This window comes from Myxocyprinus asiaticus, chromosome 22 (genome assembly GCF_019703515.2).
Source record: "Myxocyprinus asiaticus isolate MX2 ecotype Aquarium Trade chromosome 22, UBuf_Myxa_2, whole genome shotgun sequence".
NCBI classification, from domain to species: Eukaryota; Metazoa; Chordata; class Actinopteri; order Cypriniformes; family Catostomidae; genus Myxocyprinus; species Myxocyprinus asiaticus.
In genome coordinates, this window is record NC_059365.1 from 1,843,305 (window position 1) to 1,860,000 (window position 16,696).

The following is a 16,696-nucleotide window of genomic DNA, read 5'->3' on the forward strand; positions in this document are numbered from 1 at the left end:
AAAAATAGCAGATTTATTATTTAGGCCTATCGTAACCACTTTCATGCTGTAAACCCTGTCCATTTCAGAACTAGTTTATGTTTGATTTCTATTTTAAGTAATTATTGGCGGTTGTGTAGCAAAGCATCAGTTCATACTGTGAAAACAGTGACGGGGGGAAAATCAAATAAGTGGTCACACATAAAGTAATCATAATAATAATAATAATAATAATGTGCAAAAAATAAACATTCAATAAGATTTTCATGAACATCCATTCTACCATATAATATTTCTCCTCTGGGTTGACTGTGGTGCACATTAATATAAAGTTTGAAAATAACATGATTGTTTTCAATTATGCATACAAACTATACTTTTTTTCTACTTATGTACTTTATTATATATTTATTACAATTGTGGTAATTAAACAAAAAATATATTGCTGCAAAAATAAGGCATGAATAGTCACGTGTGAACGGGTCGTCATTCAGACCAGATGAGTCGAGCACAGATCGAATCGTTTGTCATAACTGCAGTATGGCGGATGACAAGGTGAGAAACTGTGTGTATGTCAGAATATCAATGCTCTTTTATAATGAATAAATGCACTAATAAGAACAAAACGGGCATGCCATAAATCTTTAATGATTGTGCTATCATTGCCACCCGCGTGTCTGCTTTTTTGCTCTTTGAAGAGTAGATTAAGGTTAGAGATTGAGCAAAGCAGATTGGTAAAGATCACTTTTAATATATTTGTCCGTTTTGTCTATTGTCAGTCATATAATTGTTATATTAGTTCTGTGGTCTCTCTGTGATCGTGTCTTTGTGGGTCTGATCTGATGGTGGTTCTGTTTCAGGATCCAGTGACACGGCTGAAGGATCTGGTGCAGCTGAAAGACCAGCTAGAGGAGATCCAGAAGAAGGTGGAGAATGAGGTTCAGGCTGGAATCCCGCAGGTACCGTAGAACCACAAACACACACACACACACACACACACACACACACACACACACACACACACACGCATTATATATATTTACAGTGCCAAAAAAATGTGAACCCTTTGGAATAACCTGCATTTATGTATAATTGTGTCTTAAAATCTGGTTTGATCTTCATCTAAGTTACAATAATGAACAAACACAATCTATTTTAAATAATAACACACAAATTGTTGTTTTGTTCTTGTGCATATTGAATACATCATTCAGACGTTCACAGTGTAGGTTGACAAAAGTCAACAAAAGCTAATTAGAGTCAGGAGTTGGCAAACCTGGCATCCAGTTAATGAAACAAGATTGGAGGTGTGGGTTAGAGCTACTTTGACTTATAAAAAGCACTCAAACATTTTGAGTTTGCAATTCACAAGAAGCATCTGCTGACGTGCCTCACAAACAAGAGATCTCAGAAGACCTACGATCAAGAATTGTTGCTTTGCATAAAGCTGGAAAGGGTTACAAAGTTATCTCGAAGAGCTTAGATATTCATCTGTCCACAGTTAGACAAACTGTCTATAAATGGAGGCAATTTAGTACTGTGGGTACTCTCCCTAGAAGTGGCCGTCCAGCCAAGATGACTCAAAGGGCACACCGCAGAATGATCAATGAGGTAAAAAAGAACCCTAGAGTGACAGCTGAAGATTGAATTCTTTGGGAAGAACGCAGCACTACGTATGGCGTAAAAAGAGCACCGCATACCAACATGAAAGCAACATCACAATGGTGAAGTACGGTGGAGGGAGCATCATGATTTGGGGCTGCTTCGGGGCCTGGACTGCTTGCCATCATCGAGGGAAAAACTAATTCCCAACTTTATCAAGATATCCTACAGGATAATGTCAGGGTGGCTGTGCACCAGCTGAAGCTCAGTAGAAGTTGGGTGATGCAGCAGGTCAATGACCCTAAACATTGAAGTAAATCCACTACAGAATGGCTTAAAAAAAAAAAAAGAAAAATTCATCTTTTGGAGTGTCCCAATCAGAGCCCAGACCTTAACCCAATAAAGATGCTGTGGAATGACCTTAAGAGAGCCATTCACACCAGACATCCTAAGAATATGAGCAATTAATGCAGGAAAAACAGCTAATTGCAAAGGGTTCACATACTTTTTCTTGCCACTGTATCATATATATATATATACATATATATATATCAGTTGAAGTCAGAAGTTTACATACACTTAGGTTGAAGTCATTAAAACTCATTTTTTAACCACTCCACAGATTTAATATTAGCAAACTACAGTTTTGGCAAGTCGTTTAGGACATCTACTTTGTGTATGACACGACGTAATTTTTCCAACAATTGTTTACAGACAGACTGTTTCACTTTTAATTGACTATATCACAATTCCAGTGGGTCAGAAGTTTACATACACTAAGTTAACTGTGCCTTTAAGCAGCTTGGAAAATTCCAGAAAATGATGTCAAGCCTTTAGACAATTAGCCAATTAGCTTCTGATAGGAGGTGTACTGAATTGAAGGTGTACCTGTGGATGTATTTTAAGGCTTACCATCAAACTCAGTGCCTCTTTGCTTGACATCATGGGAAAATCAAAAGAAATCAGTCAAGACCTCAGAAAAAACATTGTGGACCTCCACAAGTCTGGTTCATCCTTGGAAGCAATTTCCAAACACCTGAAGGTACCACATTCATCTGTACAAACAATAGTACGCAAGTATAAACACTATGGGACCACACAGCCATCATACCGCTCAGGAAGGAGACACATTCAGTCTCCTAGAGATGAACGTAGTTTGGTGCGAAAAGTGCAAATCAATCCCAGAACAACAGCAAAGGACCTTGTGAAGATGCTGGAGGAAACAGGTAGACAAGTATCTATATCCACAGTAAAACGAGTCCTATATCGACATAACCTGAAAGGCTGCTCAGCAAGGAAGAAGCCACCGCTCCAAAACTGCCATAAAAAAGCAAGACTACAGTGTGCAAGTGCACATGAGGACAAAGATCTTACTTTTTGGAGAAATGTCCTCTGATTTGATGAAACAAAAATGGAATTTTTTGGCCATAATGACCATCGTTATGTTTGGAGGAAAAAGGATGAGGCTTGCAAGCTGAAGAACACCATCCCAACCATGAAGCATGGGGGTGGCAGCATCATGTTGTGGGGGTGCTTTGCTGCAGGAGGGACTGGTGCACTTCACAAAATAGATGGCATCATGAGGAAGGAAAATTATGTGGATATATTGAAGCAACATCTCAAGACATCAGCCAGGAAGTTAAAGCTCAGTTATAAATGGGTCTTCCAAATGGACAATGACCACAAGCATACCTCCAAAGTTGTGGCAAAATGGCTTAAGGACAACAAAGTCAAGGTATTGGAGTGGCCATCACAAAGCCCTGACCTCAATCTGATAGAACATTTGTGGGCAGAACTGAAAAAGCATGTGCGAGCAAGGAGACCTACAAACCTGACTCAGTTACACCAGTTCTGTCAGGAGGAATGGGACAAAATTCCAGCAACTTATTGTGAGAAGCTTGTGGAAGGCTCCCCAAAACGTTTGACTCAAGTTAAACAATTTAAAGGCAATGCTCCCAAATACTAACAAAGTGTATGTAAACTTCTGACCCACTGGGAATGTGATGAAAGAAATAAAAGCTGAAATAATTAATTCTCTCTACTATTATTCTGACATTTCACATTCTTAAAATATAAGTGTTGTTATATTGAATTGAGATTATTTTGAATCGTGAACCTGAAATTGTACATTGAACCGAAACTTGAGATCACCTACAGTTGGTGGAATGGTCACTTTCCCTCTCAGGTCATATCGGGTATTTTGTGTGAGGGAAAAGACACAAATTGTAGTCATAATCCACTGATAATCTTTCCTTCCGCCATAGCTCTCAAACAACGTCACTCGTGCGTAGGAATTTTCAAATTTAGTGCGTCAAGATCACGAGGTTCTCCGTTGGCGAGATCATTGGCATTTTACGTAACCATGTAGCCAAGCTTGAATATGCAGAAGCGTGAATGAGATTTAAGAGAAACAATGGTGGGGAAGATTATCAGTGAATAACGACTTAAATTTGGGTCTATTCCACATACAAAGCTATCGTATAGCTTCAGAAGACTTGGAATATACCACACTAGTTATATGGATTACATTTATGGTGCTGTTTTATCCTGTTTGGAGCTTGAAAATCACTGGATATTGTGTTTATTTAATGGAAAAGAGCAAAATGAACATTACTTTGTGTTCCGGCAAAGAAAATCGAACTGCTTTGAAATGACAAATGAGGTTGTGTGATTAAGCCATTTAAACGGTCTGTTATGTTTGTGTTTCTCAGGGTGGATCACTATTAGCTTCTCCGTTTCTGAAAGGGTTCCTGGCGGGGTATGTGGTGTCCAGACTTCGTTCTTCTGCCATCTTGGGAGTCGCATTGGGAACGCTCACTGGAATCTACGCTGCTCAGAACTATCAGGTGCCCAACATTGAGACGTCCATACAAGACTTCCTGAACTCTCTGAAGAAAGGACCCAGTAATTAACAGAATTATCAGAATTCGAGGAGAACCGACGTCGTGGCTGCTTGCATTCGTGTCATTTAAGGTCACATTTTAGCCCCTTGTCTCCTCCCTTTCTCATCAACTGGACAAAACTGTTTTGATTTAGATAAAAGTGTGTTTTGAGTGCTGTTTTGAGAGTGTCTCGCTTTGGGCTTTGATAATGAAGAGGGTCATGATGAATTATCACAGGCATCAGACACAACTGATTTTAGATGATTTGCATTGCACTGTTTAAGATTATCGTTGGTCCCAGTCAGAAATAAGCTATTTTTATGGGGTGATGTTTGATTTTTAAGGGCATTTTTTTACCGTTTGTTTTCATACTACACTGAGTCTTGTCCAGTTAAGTCAAATCCAATTCAATCAATATCTAATCAATGAACTGAAGTGGTTACTACAGTGTTTAACCACATAACTAGATAGCCCAAGAATAAAATGTATTAAAAAAAAAAAAATCAAATTTTTATGATTCAGATGAGAAAAAACAGATAAATGTTGAGATTTATTTAATTTCTGACTCTGGTCCCATTGCATCGATTTCAGCTGGTTTGGTCTTGAGTTTGGCTGGTTTTATGGTCTTCTGTACATTCAGAACTGGATGTGGCTGACAGACGGGATTCAGCCTCACTTAGAATGATCACAATAGATAATGTGGGTTCTAGTGAATCAGAACCTCCCCGCAGGAGACGCTTGGCCCTCAAGGTCCAGTGGGGGGTTCTTTTGGTTCTTCTGGTTCTCATTTATGGCTCCCACGCTCCCCTAATCTCCCTCGCCAAAGTTGACGGCCGCGTTCCCTTCAGTACGTCCTCCTGTGTGGTTCTGATCGAATTGGCCAAACTAATTGTCTCAGTTGCCACCCTGGTGGTGACCGGGAATGTTTCCACTCTCAAAGCATCTGTTTCTATCATTGCGATGGCGCCGTACGCCATTCCTGCATTTCTCTACGCTTTCAACAACAACCTAGTGGTTTTCATGCAAGCGTACATGGACCCGAGCTCCTTCCAGCTTCTTAGCAACCTTAAAATTGCCTCTACCGCGCTTCTCTACACGTCCTGTTTGGGAAAGAGGTTGCGGTCGGCACAATGGCTCGCTTTGGGGTTGCTTGTGGCTGCTGGGGTGTCCCACAGCTACACCAGCCTACATTGGGAGCGTATAAATCAAGATAAATCGAGTCCCAGGCTTCACGTCACCTCCTGGGGCCTCCTGCTGGTGCTCGTATATTGTTTTGTATCCGGATTGGCAGCCGTTTACACTGAACAAGTGTTGAAAATGCAGCGTTTGCCACTCAGTCTCCAAAACATGTTTCTGTACGTCTTTGGAGTGGCAATTAATCTTGCATTGCATCTATTCAGTAGCGACGAGCAGCAGGGGTTTTTGGATGGATATTCCACGCTGGTTTTGCTCATTATAGCAGGTCAGGTCGCTAACGGTCTACTGATGTCGGTGATCATGAAACACGGATCAGGAATCACGAGGCTTTTCGTCATCTCATCCGCCATGCTGGTAAACGCCGTCCTCTCCTGGGGGCTTTTGGGAATACAGCTCACCCCTTACTTCCTGTTTCCTGTAGTGCTGACTGGATGGGCTGTATACCTGTATTACAGGTAGAGCAAACACCATTGAACTGCGACAAAAAAGAGCCTATTTTTATGATTTCTAGTCTTTTGGTTTATGGTATTTAAAATGCAGTGCAAAATGTCTGTGCATTTAAAAAAGGTTAGTTCACCCAAAAGTTAAATTCTGTCTGTCACCGGGTGCCTGGGTAGCTCAGCCAGTAGGGAGGGTAGAGTCACATGGGGTAACCTCCTCGTGGTTGCTATAATGTGGTTCTCGCTCTCAGTGGGGCGCGTGGTGAGTTGTGCGTGGATGCCGCGGAGAATAGCGTGAAGCCTCCACACGCGGTAACGTGCTCAACAAGTCACGTGATAAGATGCACGGATTGATGTTCTCAGACGCGGAGGCATCTGAGATTCGTCCTCCGCCACCCGGATTGAGGCGAGTCACTACGCCACCACGAGGACTTAGAGCGCATTGGGAATTGGGCATTCCAGTTTGGGGAGAAAAAAAAACAACAATTCTGTCATGTCTTTCCAAACCTGTTTGACTTTCTGTTTACAGTGGAGCACAAAAGGAGACGTTTAGTGGAATGTTTAGTGTTCTGTTGCATAATGGAGCTGGCATGATCCATAAAGGACTCCTATGACGTGCTCATATGATAGCTTTGTGTGAGAAACAGATTAAAATTTAAGTTGTTTTGTGCTAAAAACAATATCTTCCCTTCAACTGTTGCTCTCAAATCTCATTCACACTTGTGCATATTCAAACTTGGTGCGTTATTACATGCATGAGCTAATGGCGTTTAGTGTCAAAACTAATGCGACTTGTCTACGGAAACCCCGAACCACACTGTGAAAATTTTTTCACTTAAACATTTTTTTTAGGTGTCAAAAATGTTTTTTTCTCACTTCTTTTCTATTTTTTTCTTTCAAAAAAGTTTTTCTTTAACATTTTTTCTAAAAAAATGTTTCTCAATTTTTTTTTGTCATTGTTGATGAGTATTATACAACTATAAATCAAGTGCCTCATCTGTCACCTTGTAAGCCTAAGATTTCATGCTTACTGATGCCACCTGGTGGCCGAGGTTGGTACCACATGTTAATTGTTGCAAGCAAAAAAATAATAATTCTCATGTGTTGCCTGTTGAGGAGAGAGAAAATAATGTGAGAGAATTTTTTTTTATTTTTTTTTTTATTTTTTTTTAGGAAATAGGCTCAGGAAGGCACTAAGACACCCTAAAAAAATAAATTAAAAAAATATTTACCTAGTGAATTGTTTCTCACAGCGGTTCGGGGCTTCCAAAATAATTGTTAACTAAAATAAAATTACAAAATTGTTGTTAATTGAAATAAAAATAAAAACTAGGGATGTCCTGATTTTTTTGAGACCGAGTACGTGTACCGATACTTTTTTTTTTTTGTTTTGTTTTTTTTTTGGTACTCACCGAGTCCATGGCTGTTTTTTTTTTTTTTTCTGAATTTGATATCAACAATTTATTTCAATTTTATCATCAAAATGTTTTTTTTTTTTTTTAAATAAAATAATTAAATAAAATGTTATCAAATGAAAATATAATTAATTTTCAACATCATATCAAACTATTTTTATCAAACGAAGTGCTTTTATTCAGAACCTCACAGCACAATCCAAATACAACATTGGAGTATTTTTATCAAATAAAGTGATGCATCACAAATGTGAGATATTGCTTGATTATAATACAATTACTAGTGATTTATTCTTAGTAGTAGTAGTAGTAGTAGTAGTAGTAGTATTACAGTGAATATAACATTACTATACAGTAGTGATATATTTCTGGCATACTTTTTTCCATTTAAATTTAGCTTTTATTTTGGCGAAGGTTTTATTTTGAAGCATTTCTGTGTTATGATGGTCAATCCAGAAAAGCCGGTCGCTACATGACTCAGAGTTCTTATTAAACCGCAAAAGACTGCTATTTATTAATAAATATGTAGTCTGTATGTGCTGCACACTACATAGTGACTTAGCGCTCTTCTCGCTGTCATCTACTACAAACAGAGCTCGAGATGGTCATGATGGTGTTTTCCGTATATGAGCCAAGGAGCTCTGAAAGGTATGAGCACTTTGTGTCTGTATGTCAGCACAACACCGGCTCCACACATTCACAAACACTCATATTTGAAGCACGCAGCACATGCAAACTATAGATTTATCTCATTAAACCGCAACCTTTGAGGTTTAATTATCACATCAGGACATGACGTGATTTTAATTTGTGCGCTGAAGGTTACGGATGGACATTCGTATGATGGTATCGGAGCTTTTTTATGAGCACGAGTACAAGTCCATGAGCGTGGTATCGGACCCGATTCTGATATCGGTATCGGGACATCCCTAATAAAAACTGACATGATTGGAAAGAACTGAAAGTACATTTAAATACTCCAAAACCAACTAAATTAAAATACAAATTTCCTTGAATTAATTTGTTTTAGTTTTTGACATACAGTACATTAGAAAAATTGAAACATTTACAATCTACCTTAATTAAACACCTAATTAACATAAATGCTACAGAATAAAGGTAACAAAAGACTGACATGAGAAATGTAATCATGTTTGACATACTAAAATTACACCAGTAAATGCTTTAGATTTGGCAGCCATAAAATACTAAAACTAAATTAAAAACGAACTAAACTGAAACTAGAAAACACTGAGAAAACAAAAGCGAAACTAAAACCAACAGACGAATTTGAAAACTAAACTTGGAATGACATATTGAATATAAAATAGCAATGATGCACCGAAATGAAAATTCTGGACACTGAAATTTCAGTGCATCCCTGTAAAATGGAAATAAAAATGACATTAAAAATCCAAAACTATAATTAACCTGGACTTGAATGTAAATGCGATTTTAGAGCTGCAGTGGAGGGAAAGATTTTCAGTGAATAACAATTTAAATTGGGGTCTGTTTATCACAGTTTTCAAAGCTATAGTACAACTTCAGAAGACTTTTATGATGCTGTTTATGTAAGTTTTGGAGCTTGACTACCGCTGGTCACAATATGCTTTAATTGTATGGAAAATAGCAGCATGAATATTCAGCTTCCAACTGTCTCCTTTTGCACATTCTCCTTTTTCAGGTTTAGAACAACATGAGGGTGAGTAAATGATGACAGAATTTATAGTTTTGAGGGAACAATCCCTTTATATGTATTTTCAGCCTTTTCTCATCAGGATCTCAGTGAACATGAACCACAGCGTCAGACATTTCTCTAAATCTCTGATTATTTCATTTTTCCGTTCATCGTTTGTTTGTTTACTTTCTTCAGCATGTGCCACAAATATCTGTCTGTTTCTGCCTTTGTTTTGATTATATTAAAGTGCATCTAACTGAATGAACAGCATCTCACACAGACTGAACGTGACAACATGAATATTTATTATGTTCTCATATGCATCTGTGAGTTTATTTTACTCAAATAAATGTGTTGAATTGAATATGAAATGATGTCACACTTATTTAATAATTATGCAAATAATTATAAAGGATAATGTTTTGAACCTGGTCTGTGTTTAATTAACATGTTTAGAAAGGGGTCAAAATCACTTGTATGGTGTTTCATTGGTCTCCGCCAAACAGCGTTATCCCGCCTACAGCTGGTTCAAAACGTGGCAGCTAAGCTTTTAACAGGGTCAAGAAAGAGGGATCACATTTCCCCTGTTTTAGTATCTGTACTATGCTGGCTTCCTGTGAAATTCAGGGTCGATTTTAAAATTCTGATTTATGTCTACAAGGCACTATCTGGTCTCGCACCCCAATATATCAGTGACCTTCTCCTCCCTTACTCCCCCACCAGAGCGCTCAGGTCTTCTGATCAACTTCTACTGAGGGTTCCTTGTTGCCACTATAGATCTAAGGGTGACCATATGTTGCATAATATATAAAAAAAAAAAAAACAGAAATTACAGGGTGAGACTCTAAAACATCCTCAGTGCAAAACATACACATACACACCCACTCACACACACACACACACACACAAATGAACTGGTGAGACTGTAACACACAATGTAGAACACACACACACAGAACCAGGGCATCAATAAGTGGAGCTCTACAGCCTCTTTTGGTCATTGTTTGCATTACAAGTCATCTGTTGTTTTCCAGCTGATGACATCAATCTGACACACATTTGCAAAATATTCGTTTTACTATAGAAAGTTAGAAATTGAAAAATGTTTACACTGATTCTTCTGTTTTATACTCTTAATTGAATTTTCAGAATTTTGCAGTTCATTTCTGTTTCTTGATTTTAATTTATTGACTATTATGCATTTGAGTTATTAAATTTTTAAGTTTAAAATAAATTATTGGTAGAAAAAGGCTTATTCTGTGTCTTCTCTTTGTAACACCATGGTCAGGTTTGATTGCAAGCATAATGACATTAACTGCACAAACTGACACTTCAAATCAATTTTAAAATGCTAAACTTTGACAAATAATAGTTTGATCATGTCTAAATATATATCCAAATGCATATCTTGTGATAAAATATAAAATTAGGTTACAAAAAGTCATCAGACTACACAGTATGTGTCTACAGTCATCTACTGGCTGTTACTGACATGACATGGTGTTCAACTCATGTTATTTATATTTTGTTCACCAGATGGCAGCAATCTGCCTCCAATTTATGTCACATTCTCATATTTTCTTCATGTTTCAGCTTATAGAAGTGTAGGTTCTGAATCTTTCATTTCTTTCCAAAAAGTTGTATATGCAAATTAATGGTAACATCTAGAAATGTACATGTAAATAAGATCAAAATAGCATAAAATCCCAAGATAAATGCATTTCTATTGTTCTTACTTCAGGGAAGAAAAAATGGTTTCATTATCATCATAAAAAAAGGGTTACATATCTAAACCTTCCGGTCAAAAAATGGCCACGAATACCAAAGGAAGGTGCCATTTTTTAATACCATAGGAGGGTTAATGAGGTCATGTTTAGTGTTTATTACACAAAGAGACACTTTGGTTACTCTGATGATGATGTTTCATTCATGACTTTTTTTTGTGTCCAGTCATTGCAGTTTTATTTTGACTATTGAGGGTGATTGTTGCTGCATCCCATTCTGCATACTATCCATATATCCATACATACAGGAAGCGCTCACTACTGGAGGGGTGTCTGGTTAGAGAAACAGCCTCTCTGCTCCATTAATGCTAGAGAGAGAGAGAGAGAGAGAGAGAGACAGAACACTCCTTAAAAAAGTGGATGTCTGACGGTTTGGTAGGTCTAATACAAAATGGATTTGTAAGGGGATATTTAAAAATGTGTGTTACAATGTATCGTATTTATTTATATTGCTTACATTACAGTTTAAACAGCCAGCTCATGTATTAAGTGTAACATTCACTAAAGCACTCGTTTGGAATGTGATTTGAAGTGTGTCTCACATTTGCGTAGCTGCTGAATTTCCTCCTGTAGCTGCAGGTTTTGATTGGACAGATGAACCGCGTCCTGAATGGCGTCTAAAAGCAGCGATCTGTACCTGCCCTCTGACAACCTCCTCTGTTCCTCTAGAACTGCCCGGAAGGCCCTGAACACCTGAGAATACCAGAAACATTTTCCTATCACTAGATGGTGTTTCATCAAGATTATCACAGACGATAGGAATTTTCAGAATGGCAAACTACCATACTACTAATGCACATATGTAAAAGGTCTCTTCTTAATGGAAAGGAGGAAGCGGGAGACGGTGAGATTCAACTCAAAAAGGTACTTTTAATTTTTATATAAACACACAAACTCGCTTTTCAGCATAACTCAATGACAGCACAGTCTCAGCATGTGCATGGCAGCTTATAACCCGTCTCCACTCTCACTGCAATGACAAACAGCTGTTAGAGACAATCATTGCCAGGTGATGATCCTTACCATTCTCAACTCCTGACCTCGCTCTCCATTCACAAACCAGTGTTCAACAATGCCCCCACCACCACATACCCCCGTCGCCCGACTCAGGCCAGGGAGCTATCTGGCCTGCCCAGTACAACCCCGGGGGGGTTGTTTCAAGAGAGAAAGTCAGCAACAGCCATCTGCATCCCCGGTCTGTGGACCTCCTCAAACTTAAAAGGCTGACAAGTGATCCGCGCATTGGTATCCTTCATGCGATGGAGCCACTGGAGCAGGGCGTGGTCTGAACAGAGGGTGAAAGCACATCCCAGGAGGTAGCACTGAAGGGTGAGGACTGCCCCCTTGATGGCCAGACACCCCTCAACTGTGTTGTACCTCGCCTCTCTCACCAAAAGCTTCCGGCTGGTGTACAGCACCGTGCGCTCCTCCCCCCAACCACCTGGGACAACACGGCTCCCAACCCCCTGTCCGACGTGTTGGTCTGTACAAAAAAAGGGAGAAAAAAATCAGCAGCATGTAACAACGGCCCACCACAAAATGCAGCTTTCACCTGCATAAAAGCCTGTTGGCATGGCTCCGACCACTAGACTGGGTCTGGGGCTCCATTTTTAATGAGATCGGTCAGTGGGCTTGTGACATCCGAATAATTAGGCACAAACCTCCTATAATAGCCAGCCAGCCCCAGGAACTGTCTCACTTCCTTTTTGGGCTTGGGTTTCGGGCAAGCCGCAATCACTGTGGTCTTATCAATTTGGGGGCTCACCTGCCCATGACCCAAGTGGAACCACAGATTCCGTACCTCCACCCATCCAATTGTGCACTTCTTGGGGATTGCCTTGAGTCCCGCCCGTCGCAGCAACCTCAGAACTGCTCTCAGATGCTGCATATGCCACTGCCAATCATTACTGTATATAATGATCTCATCCAGATAGGCAGCGGTGTACGCAGAATGCGGTCTGAGGACTCGGTCCATATGGCGCTGAAATGTAGCCGGGGCCCCAAACAAACCGAATGGAAGGGTCACGAATTGGTGTAAGCCAAACGGTGTGGAGGAGGACGTTTTCTCATGGGACATTGGTGTTAAGGTGATCTGCCAATAACCCTTTGTTAAATCCAGTGTCGAATAAAAGCGAGCCATGCCCAACCGATCAAGCAGTTCGTCAATACTAGGCATTGGATACACATCAAATTTAGACACCACATCAACCTTTCTATAATCCACACAGAACCAGACCGAGCCGTCGCTCTTTGGAACCAGCACCACTGGGCTGGCCCGGTCACTGTAGGATCCTTCTATTATCCCCCATATTGAGCATGGCATTTAATTCTTCTTGAACCACTTTTTTTTTTCTCCCAATTTGGAATGCCCAATTCCCAATGTGCTTTTAAGTCCTCGTGGTCACGTAGTGATTCGCCTCAGTCCGGGTGGTGGAGGATGAATCCCAGTTGCCTCCACGTCTGAGATCGTCAACCCGCGCATCTTATCACGTGGCTTGTTGAGCGCGTTGCCACGGAGACATAGCGTGTGTGGAGGCTTCCCGTCCCAGCTCGATTGGGGGTAGCCTGAGGCGCTCTGGGGACCCATACCAATGTCCCCACTTCCATCACCGGGCATTGGTCCCGGAAATGCCCAGGCTCCCCGCAACTCAACCAGCCCAGGCTCCACGCCCGCGACAGCAGGTCCACCACCCTGGGAGTGAGAGCGGAGAGGGGCAGGAAAAAACAGCGGGTAGTGCAATCCCTGGAGTTTCTGGGGAGGAGAAACAGGACAAAAGCAGGGGGAGGAGGGGAGACAAGGGAGTGAGAGTGAGAGAGAAGGATCTCGGGGCTCGCCAGCTCCCAAATACGCCACCATGTGTCCTCTGCCAGCTGGATGGCCGTTTGGAGCGACGCCGGGCAGTGGCACTGGACCCACTCTGCCGTACCTCTCGGCAGTCGAGCAATAAACTGCTCCAGTACCACCAGATCGATGACAGCTCCAACGTCGCGTTGCTCAGCCAGCAACCACCTCCGTCAGGTGTCCCGGAGCTGTTGGGCGAAGGCAAACGGGCGGCCGTGCTCACCAATGGTCATCGAGCGAAAGCGTTGCCGCTGCTGCTCGGGTGTCCGGCCGACCCGTTGCAGGATGGCTTTCCTCAAGTCGGCGTACAACAGGAGCCCATCTTGTCTAGCGGAACCTGGGGCGGGACAGTTCCGGGGTCGTAGCTCCAGCACCCTCCAGGTGCAGCAAGCTCCGGAACACCTGTCGGTCCTACGCTTGTGCCTGGAGGAGCACAATGAACCACTGCTCCTGTTCTGTGCACAGCTCGAGGAGGGCCTGATGTTGTGCCTAGTGGATGATGGCGAGAATCTTGAAAACATCCTCCAGAGGTGAGGCATCCATGGCGGCGTTCTTCCTCCCTTAATACTCCCGGGTTTCGTCACCAGTGTAAAAGGTCTCTTCTTAATGGAAAGGAGGAAGTGGGAGATGGCGAGATTCAACTCAAAAAGGTACTTTTAATTTTTATATAAACACACAAACTCGCTTTTCAGTGTAACTCAATAACAGCACAGTCTAAGCGTGTGCGTGACAGCTCTCCTCTCACTGGCGCCCGGCTCACTCTTATAACCCATCTCCACTCTCACTGCAATGACAAACAGTTGTTAGAGACAATCATTGCCAGGTGGTGATCCTTACCGTTCTCAACTCCTGACCTCGCTCTCCATTCACAAGCTGGCGCTCAACCATGCCCCCACCACCACAACATAGTATGGCTAAAAGGCACCCCTTAAGAGATATGTGCTTTATTCTGGTTGCAAAGTGTATTAAGATGAAGATACACTACCAAAAAAAAAATGTTTTGAATATCGATGGAGCAATATAATTTGTTTGAAAAGAAATCAAATCAGAAAATTGTTTTCATAAAAAAATTTTTTTTTTTTACAAAAAGGTGTCGAATGGGCCTTTTACCCCACACTTGAGTCATATAATGTAGATATAGGGGCAATAGTTATAGGGATGTTTTTTTTTTTTTTTCAACTTCTGCAGATACTTGCATAAGTTCACGATTTGCTGTTCATTTCAATCACATTTGGCATTTTATTTCATCTTAAGTATTCTTATAAACAAATCAGTCACCATTGTGATTGGATCAGTCAATATGAGCCCACTTTGAAAAATGTTCATAATTAATCTATCCCCCCCCCCCCCCGAAAAGCAAAAACAAAAAACAATGTGTTTTATGGGGGGCTTTTAGCCCCTTTTTACCCCAAATACTATCCTTTGACGTATTAAACAGTTTCTGAAAACGTATTCCCCTTGAATAAAGCTGAAAATGACAAATAAGTATTTGTTTCTCAATTGCAACATTTTAAAAATTAATTGTTCGGTGAAATTACCTCAAAATCAACCTTTAGAAATGTGCAGTGCATAGTGACAAATAGGTGTTTAGGAAATTGCTGTGATAGTTTTCATTGCTATTTAGTTTTTTTTAGGAGTACATAAAAGCAATAGTGCCTTTTTACTCTGTTGAACCCTATACAACAGAGTAAAAAGTATGCATGGCATGCCCAGATGACTTACTATTATTGCCAAAATATGCAGTAAAATGTCTCCTTTTTGAATATTGTTTTTACACAAAATGCAATATAACTATTCACTTTCAAGATCAACAACTGTACAGCACTTGCTGAATTAAACTTGCAACAAAATGAGGTCATTTGACATGTAGCAGTACTACCAGTGTACCAGATTTTACAGTATCAGTAGAATGAGTAGTAAACAGTATGATATCCCAGTTGTCCAGTGTAATTCGTCACCTGTAAGCTCTCTTCTCTGAGCGTGTTCACTTCCTGTTGGTGTTGTCTGTTCAGGGTCTCCAGGTCTGCGCAGGCCTGCTGGTTTTCTCTGCGCAGAGCTTCAATCTGCAGCACCAGGATGTGTCTCTCTCTGCGCAGGTACAGCAGCTCGCCCTCCACACCACACACCTGACAATCACATGATCAGCATACAATGAGAGTGAATGGTGACTGAGGCTAAGATTCTTTCTTTAGGAAGAATGGTGAGGAAATGATGACAGAATTGTCATTTGTGTGTGAACTACTCCTTGAACTGTCATAAAAGTAATGTGGGGTAAAATAGGACCTGTAACTCACCTGCTCGTCCTGCAGTTCTCTCTCCATCTTCATCAGTTCCTCCTCTATCAGTCTCTCATGAGTCTCCATAAGTCTCTTTCTGCGCTCCAGGAGTTTCTCATGAGTCACCTTTGAGACAAGCACACCCGCACATATACGCATCATTAAATACCTGCAACATCCACCACGCTTGGCACAACCTTCAGACTGTTCTGGGATAGTGTGCTGTCTTTTCTAACTGATCGGACTAACGGTTCTTGCACAGCGGACAACCTAAAACCGGAAAAAACCCATTGAAAATTACGTTGACGGAATTTCCAAACATGCCAATGGAATGCTCGTTAAAGGAATATTCTGGGTTCAATACAAGTTAAGCTTAATCAAAAGGCATTTGTGACATAATATTGATTATCACAAAAATTAATTTCAACCCTTGAAAAAAACTCAGTGAGTTTACAGTGAGGCACTTACAATGGAAGTCAATGGGGCCAATTTTAAGGCGGGACTTCCTTTCTACATCCGTTGACTGTTGGGCGCTCGGAGCTCCGTGGTTGAGCGTTCCAGTTTCTCCCATTCATTTTAATAGAAGTGGCCCATCTCTGCT

At 40.8% G+C, this 16,696-nt stretch overlaps 3 protein-coding genes across 3 annotated transcripts in view; 2 read left to right on the forward strand and 1 right to left on the reverse strand.

Moving 5' to 3' along the window:
- The first annotated feature begins 469 nt into the window (after nt 1-469).
- On the forward strand, nt 470-5,063 carry LOC127413395 (SLC35A4 upstream open reading frame protein-like). Its single transcript, XM_051650532.1, has 3 exons — nt 470-534; nt 840-938; nt 4,293-5,063. Exons 1-3 carry the CDS (start codon nt 520-522, stop codon nt 4,491-4,493), a joined length of 315 nt encoding a protein of 104 aa, XP_051506492.1. The 5' UTR covers nt 470-519; the 3' UTR covers nt 4,494-5,063.
- An 80-nt stretch (nt 5,064-5,143) lies between these two features.
- slc35a4 (solute carrier family 35 member A4) lies at nt 5,144-7,503 on the forward strand. The gene has a single exon (XM_051650523.1). The coding sequence runs from the start codon at nt 5,145-5,147 to the stop codon at nt 6,117-6,119; it is 975 nt and encodes a 324-aa protein (XP_051506483.1). The 5' UTR covers nt 5,144; the 3' UTR covers nt 6,120-7,503.
- An 83-nt stretch (nt 7,504-7,586) lies between these two features.
- si:dkey-201i24.3 (trichohyalin) overlaps nt 7,587-16,696 on the reverse strand; it is a 9,889-nt gene continuing 779 nt past the window's right edge. The window contains exons 4-7 of the mRNA XM_051650524.1: nt 16,114-16,221; nt 15,778-15,945; nt 11,520-11,670; nt 7,587-11,285 (exon numbers count right to left, since the gene is read on the reverse strand). Coding sequence (XP_051506484.1) covers nt 11,236-11,285; nt 11,520-11,670; nt 15,778-15,945; nt 16,114-16,221 — 477 coding nt within the window. The 3' untranslated portion in view covers nt 7,587-11,235. The remainder of the gene's footprint in view (nt 11,286-11,519; nt 11,671-15,777; nt 15,946-16,113; nt 16,222-16,696) is intronic.